Raw genomic sequence first — 7,241 nt, 5'->3', positions numbered from 1 at the left:
TGGGAAAATTTATATTTAAGGACCTTTAATTAATAATCCAAAGATATTTCATACTTAAAGCTTTTAGAATCTCATATTTTGCAACTTTTACAATTTAGTCCTAAAAGTTAAATTGGACACTTAGTCACAAAATTTCTTCATGAAACCTTCACACAATCATGAAAACATGTCATGGACCTCAAAACAATCATAAAAAAAATATTTCTACTTTGTATTTATGGTCTCAAAACCACTATTCTGACTAGGCTCAAAATCAGGATGTTCACTCTATTCAAAGCTTACCAATGCAAACTACTTGGATTACTTGTGTACCTACTCAATTTCCCAACATCATATGTAATATCTGGTCTTGTACAAGTCATTATGTGCATAAGACAACCAATTAGACTTGCATATTTCAATTGATCAATTTTCCTACCAGTATTAGATACTAATTTTATTTGAGGATCCATGAGTGTAGATGCTGGTATACAGTTGAAAAGATCAAACTTTTTAAGCACATTTTCAATGTAATGTGATTGTGATAAAGCTATAGTGTTTTCATCTCGGGTTATTTTAATCCCAATAATAACATCTGCTACGCCCATATCCTTCATAGCAAAGTCGTTTGACAAGAATTTCTTTGTGTTTTCTATTTGTTCCAAATCCATGCCAAAAATGAGCATATCATCTACATATAAGCAAATTATGACACCTTTTTCATTTTCACATTTGCTATATATACACTTATGAGATTCATTTATTTTATAGCCATTAGCTAAAACAACATTGTCAAACTTTTTTTTGCTATTGTTTTGGTGTTTGTTTAAGTCCACTTAAAGATTTAACAAGCTTACATACCTTATGCTCTTGTCCTGTAACAAAAAATCCTTGCGGTTGTTCCATGTACACTTCCTCTTCCAATTCACTATTTAAAAATGCAGTTTTAACATCCATTTGGTGAACAACTAAATTATATATAGAGGTAAGTGATATTAAGAGTCTAATTGTAGTAATTTTTGTTATTGGAGCATAGGTATCAAAGTAATCAATACCTTGTTTTTATGTAAAACCTTTGGCTACCAACCTTGCTTTAAACTTATCAATGGTTCCATCGACCTTCATTTTCTTTTTCAAGATCTATTTACAACCTATTGGTTTGGAACCTGCTGGAAGATTAACTAAGATCCAAGTTTGATTTCACATTATTGAATCCATCTCGTCATTTATTGTATTTTTTCCAAAAAGCAGAGTCTTGAGATTTCATTGCCTCTTCAAATGTAATAGGATCAGATTCTGTATTATAACAATAAGGTATCTTATTGCATATACTTTGACCTTTTCCTTCTACAAGAAACATAATAAAATCTGGTCCAAAATCTTTGACCTTTTTAATCCTCTTACTTCTTCTTAATTCTTGAAAAGATTCATCATTATTATCAATTTGTTCCACTAGAATCTCATTCTCATTTGAAGAATGAACCAATTGTTGTGGCTGTAATTGTCTTAATATAGAATTAAATCTATTTTCATAAAAAATAGCATCTCTTGATTCAATAAAAGTATTAATTGAGATTGAATCATTTGGTTCAATTACCATGAACCTATATGCCTTGCTATTATGTGCATATCCTATAAATATGCACTCAATTCCTCTTTCACCTAACTTTTTATGTTTAGGTGTTGGAACTTTGACAATAGCTCTACAATCCCAAACCTTCAAATAGTTAAGGTTTGGTTTCCTTTTCTTCCATTGTTCATAAGGGGTTATTTTAGTTTCCTTATTAGGAACTCTATTCAATATATGACAAGCTGTTAGAACAGCTTCTCTCCAAAAACATTGTCCAAGACCTCAATATGATAACATTGAATTTACCATTTTAGTCAAGACTCTATTTTTCCTTTCAACTACATCACATCAGTGGATTCAAAATAACTTGATTATAGTATTCTCCACTTCTATCCGATCTTAAGCACTTGATAAATGATTCACACTGAAGTTCAAATTCATATTTATAAACTTTAAATTTATCAAGCGCTCCTTCTTTTGAATGCAATAAATATACATAACAATATCTAAAACAATCATCAACAAAAGTAACAAAATATTTCTTTCCACCTAATGTAGGAGTATTATGCATGTCACATAAATCACTATGTATCAAATTAAGCAATTTTGTTTTTCTTTTAACCTTAGGGAAATGGTTTCTTGTAATTTTAGTCAACATAAATGTATTGCATTTTTCAATATTATTATTAAAAATAAGAATTAAATCTAACTTATACATGTCATTCAATTTTCTATAATTCAAATGACCTAATCTATAATGCCATAAAAAAGATTCAACCATATAAGTAGAAATAGTATTTTTATTCTTATTAATAATATTCAGTTTGAACATACTTTCATACATATACCCTTTCCCTAGAAAAATTCCTCCCTTAGTCAAAATAAACTTATCTGCCTCAAAAACAAGTTTGAAACCAAACTTATTCAACAGACTTCCATACACTAAATTCTTTCTAACTTCTGGTACATAATATACATAATTTAAGGTTAAAACCTTTCCAGTAGTGAATGTAGTTCAATAGACCAAATTTAAGTTTTTGAGATAGAGCTGAGCAATGGACTCTGGTAATCTACGAATGCAAGTTTTTGAGATATCAAAGTATCTCAAATGCTTTAGCTCGCCAATAGATACAATATAAGCACCACCAAATTTAAGTACCCGCAAACCTTTGAAGTTCTTTCTAATGAAGATGAAGCCAGAATTTAATAATAATTAATAAAGAATGCCACAGTTTCACACCATGAAACTCATTTTGTTGTTTGATATGAGGAACAGACTATGCAAGATCATGAACTAAATCATGCATCTTGCAACTTGTGATACGTCTGTATGAATCCTTTTCCACATCTTGCAATAAGGAATTTAATAACAAGTTATTGAAGTACTTATTACCAATATCCTCAAATGTCAGCTGGATCAATTCCTCCCTTCAGAGCCTAAAATCCTTTGGGAAAACCGTACAATATGCAAAAAATTGCTTTAAAAATAGGGAAGACAGGCGATCAAAACTTAATTTCAGAACATCGACGATCCTTTTGTTCATTTCCAGAGAACCCCAAACAGAACTATCCTTGAGGGAGACCACTCATCTCTATCCCTTTTATTGTATAGCGTCTCTCCTATAACAGTTGCCACCGGCGGCACACCTCCACATTTTTTAGCAATATCCCTTCCAATAACTTCCGATTCTGAAAAGATAGAAGAGTTTCCAAATGCTCTTTCTTTGATAATAGACCAACACTCCTCACCTACCACCACCTTAAGATGATGCCTATGATCAAGAAGTGTTTCCCTTACTACTGCAACATTTTCATTATGACTTGTAACAAGAATGCAACATTGTCTACTTTCATTTACTCCCAGCAAACTATCCCTTAAGCCCTCCCAATTTTTAATATCCTTATCCCAAAACATCATCAAGTATGAGGAGGTGGGTTTTTCCTTCCAACACATTCTGAATATTTTCAAGTATAGCATTCTTATTTTTCATGTCACGAGTTCTCCCACGAAGAGATTCAAGCATCGCTTGAAATATTCTTTGAGAATCAAAGTTTTCAGACACGCAAACCCATATTTTTTCTTAAAATAATTCTGTATTTTGTCATTGTTGCACACAGGTTTTGCCCAAACCTGCCATGCCTACTATGGAGGTTATTGACAGACTTTGGTGAGTGGTTGAACCAATCAAGAGATCAACTATTTTTAGGACATCAGCTTCCTTTCCAAAACTCGTGACAAGTCGCCAAAGAAGTAGGTGCCTCATCCTACTCTACTAGACACTGGAGACGAAATTTTAAGTCTTTGTTGGAGTCCAAAGTCAGTGGCCTAACGGTTAATATCCTTAATGGATAGGTCATTATTCTTAACCTTTTTAGACATCTTTAGAGTAAATGCCATGGGATTCTTAGAAAGGGAGAAGAAATTGTTGACCTTTTTACTCATTTGGTTGTCTACCTTCCAGCGGACATGTTCATAAGCAAGCTCATCCAACACGTCATTTGCCTCGTAAGCGATATCCCTAAGCTGCTCCAACCAGAATTTGACAAGCTCATCGAGTTGTCTCTTCTCTGCATCTTGCAAGAAAGCTCGAGTGAGAGTGAGCGAGGAACGAAACTTGCTCAACTTGTCCTTGAAATCCCGTGCAAGGTTGATTTGGTCTTCAAGGATGGAGAAGCCCTTGATAGTGCCACTTCTAAGGCTACACATATGACAGCGTCAGCCATTTGTGAATGGGCAGTCAAGAAAGCAAACAAAAGCTTGGAGATCAGTTTTTAGATAATGGAGATGAGGCTCAGCTCAGCTATGTCGATAATATGTAGATGGGTGTAATTTTCTTATTTTCTATTTTGAATGGAGCTAAGCGTCATTAGGATTTGAACGTTATCAACTTACAATTTTTTATTTATTATGAGTATTTCTAAGACTGCAACTAACATGAATATGCAATCAAACACCAACAAAGATAAAACATTTGAGGTAGGGATGGGAGACCTAGAGATGTTCACATTATTTTGTAAATTTTTTAGGGATAAATTAAGAACTCAACGAATCATTCATAATAACGTCGCTACTAAATCTAATGAACACATTCAAGTGATTACTTTGTAAGCCATGTATTTCTGAGCTGGTTAAAAGCATTATGATTTGACGGATTTGACTCCCATCTGAGGACAATTAACATACAGACGAGCAATCTTGGTAGTTGAAACTCTTAAGGGCATTCCTTGTGCAGCACTGCCAGTGTCCACACCATATGAACAAGAAAGTTTAGCAAATCACTTGTTATACTATATATTAGTGGGGACTAAAATGCGGTTGGACTTACTTTTATCGCAATTAAGGACATAACAAATATTATTATTGCAGTCATTGCAAGCATCATGAGTATGATTTTTTTAATTCACGCATCTACTTTAAAAATGTAACAACATTATTTATATGGCTACGGTCTGTATAATTAAAGTCATGTTTATTTTTGGGGTAATTTACTAAAAAAAAGCCATTTTATTTTGTTATTTACTGAAATGGCCTGACTTTTTGATTATTTACCGGAAAGGACCATTTTCCCCAAAAGCGCGTCCACATCAGCGCGAAGTCAGGGAACGTGTCAGCAAAATGCCTCCCTAGGGGAGCGTTTTGCCCCAAACGGTCACATGACCGTTTGAACTCCAAACTCCAACGGTCAAAAAAAAAAAAATCAAAGGCCCATCCCCCCTTTCATTTTTTCATACAATAGTCTTATCACAATTCTCTCTAAATTCTTTCTAAATTCTTTCAATTTTTGTCAAAGCTATCTCTAATTTTTGCAAAAAAAGCTCTGTTAAAATTTTTTTGAATTAGTTTTATTTTTTAAATTACAAATATATTCGATTGTGTTAGCAATGGCTGGAGAATTAATTTGTCTTGATACGAAATACATCTCTGTCGATCAAATGACAATGGTAAGTGATAGGTTTAATTAATTTTTGAATAGTATTTAATTTTTTTTCATTTATGTAATTTTAATTAATATTTATTTTATAATTTTTTTATAACAGTCTGTAGATCGGATGTTGCAATGCTATATCCGTAATATGTCTGGTCCTCCATCGCCGTTGATAGAGAATTACCTGCGAGAAGTGGGTTTTTGGCACATGGCCAAGATAGGCTGGGGGTGCAAGTTGGACCCGAAACTAATCAGGGCATTGGCCCGAAGGCCTGCCCAAAATGTGAGAGGGTTTGGACAAAATATAGGCCCGAAAAATGGGCTTGGGCAAAAAAATAAGGCCCGTTTAAAAAACGGGCCGGGCTTCTAGTAAGGCATTTTTGGCCTGGGCCCGACCCGAATTCACTATATGACAAATTTTTTTAATATTATTTTCTTATTGTTTTCTCCCTATTTTGCTACTATTTTACTATTATGTTGCTACTATTTTGTTGTTATTGTTTGGATATTGTATAAAACTTATTTTATTGTTAATTTTTCATTATTTTAAAGACATTTGTTAATTTTGTTATTATTTTAGAAACATTTGCTTGTTAAGTTGTATCTATTTTAGTATTATTTAAGTATACATATTTTTTAAAATTTATTTTCAATTTGTTAAGAAATATTTATTTGATGTTTTTAGTATTTTTGATGGTTTATATATATTTTAAAATTATATAAAAATAAAATAAAATTTAATATGAGCGGGCCGAGTCGGGCCTGGGTTTTAACATTTTTATTCGTGCTGGGCTTGGGCAAAATTTTAGGCCCATTTTCCTGCTCGGCCTAGTAAACGGGCCTAAATTTTTAGTTGGGCCCGGCCCGACCTGGCCCATGTATACCTCTAATTGATAGAGAGGTGGAGACCCAAGACACATAATTTTTATCTTCCATGCAGAGAGTGTACTATCACTCTGGAAGACGTGCAATTGCAATTGGGATTGCCGGTTGATGGGTATGCAGTCACCGGGTCCGTTCAATTTGCTGATTGGGGGGCCGTATGCTACGAGCTTTTGGGTGCTATTTCATATAACATTAACAGAGGTCAGATCGAGATGGGTTGGTTACAAGACACATTTCTAGAGCCGGATAATGATTCGACTGAATTAGAAAGAATACGATATGCTTGGGCATACATTCTTGAGATGATTGGAGGTTATCTGATGTCGGACTTGTCACAAAACCGCCTACATCCGAGATGGCTGCTGAAACTCGTTGATTTTAGAGCAGCTGGTGAATTAAGTTGGGGGTCTATCGTGTTAACAACATTGTACCGGGAGATGTGCGGGGCGACGCGACTGAAGAAATCCAAAATTGGAGGATGCCTATCACTACTGCAATCATAAGCACGGTTTCGCTTTCCATTTTTACATCCTCGAGTGAACCACCCATATACATTCCCACTAATAATGAGGTAAATTTTATATTAGATTTTACAATTATTATATAGATTTAAAATATAATTGTATGCTAAAAAATTATTTAATTAGGTGGAACCATTCGGCGAGTTATGTTGGAATACCCACATCTCTTGAAGATATACGGGTTCTATTAGACCAACGGTCGGAAACATAAGTAAGTATTAAAATAAAATATATATATATACATAATAAAATAGTCATTTCGTATTTAGTATTTAGTATTACCTATATAACTAATATTTTTATCATGTTCATATAGTTTCAATGGATACCAAACGAGGATTCGACAATTCGGGCAGTAAT

At 33.6% G+C, this 7,241-nt stretch overlaps 1 protein-coding gene across 1 annotated transcript; it reads left to right on the top strand.

The window, feature by feature from the left end:
- Window positions 1-5,431: 5,431 nt before the first annotated feature.
- LOC128282030 (protein MAIN-LIKE 2-like) lies at window positions 5,432-6,863 on the top strand. The gene is made up of 3 exons (XM_053020251.1): window positions 5,432-5,491; window positions 5,588-5,766; window positions 6,416-6,863. Exons 1-3 carry the CDS (start codon window positions 5,432-5,434, stop codon window positions 6,861-6,863), a joined length of 687 nt encoding a protein of 228 aa, XP_052876211.1.
- Window positions 6,864-7,241: the final 378 nt, after the last annotated feature.

The sequence above is a fragment of the Gossypium arboreum genome, chromosome 10 (assembly GCF_025698485.1).
Source record: "Gossypium arboreum isolate Shixiya-1 chromosome 10, ASM2569848v2, whole genome shotgun sequence".
In the NCBI taxonomy this organism is placed as follows: domain Eukaryota; kingdom Viridiplantae; phylum Streptophyta; class Magnoliopsida; order Malvales; family Malvaceae; genus Gossypium; species Gossypium arboreum.
This window is presented reverse-complemented; position numbering and strand designations above follow the sequence as displayed.

What these genes read in the sequence shown, in the direction of transcription:
- LOC128282030 (XM_053020251.1), top strand. Translation starts at nt 5,432, where the DNA reads ATGGCTGGAGAATTAATTTGTCTTGATACGAAATACATCTCTGTCGAT. An exon ending in CTGTCGATCAAATGACAATG is followed by an intron (nt 5,492 to 5,587) that starts GTAAGTGATAGG and finishes TTTTTATAACAG; the next exon opens with TCTGTAGATCGGATGTTGCA. An exon ending in CCTGCCCAAAATGTGAGAGG is followed by an intron (nt 5,767 to 6,415) that starts GTTTGGACAAAA and finishes TCTTCCATGCAG; the next exon opens with AGAGTGTACTATCACTCTGG.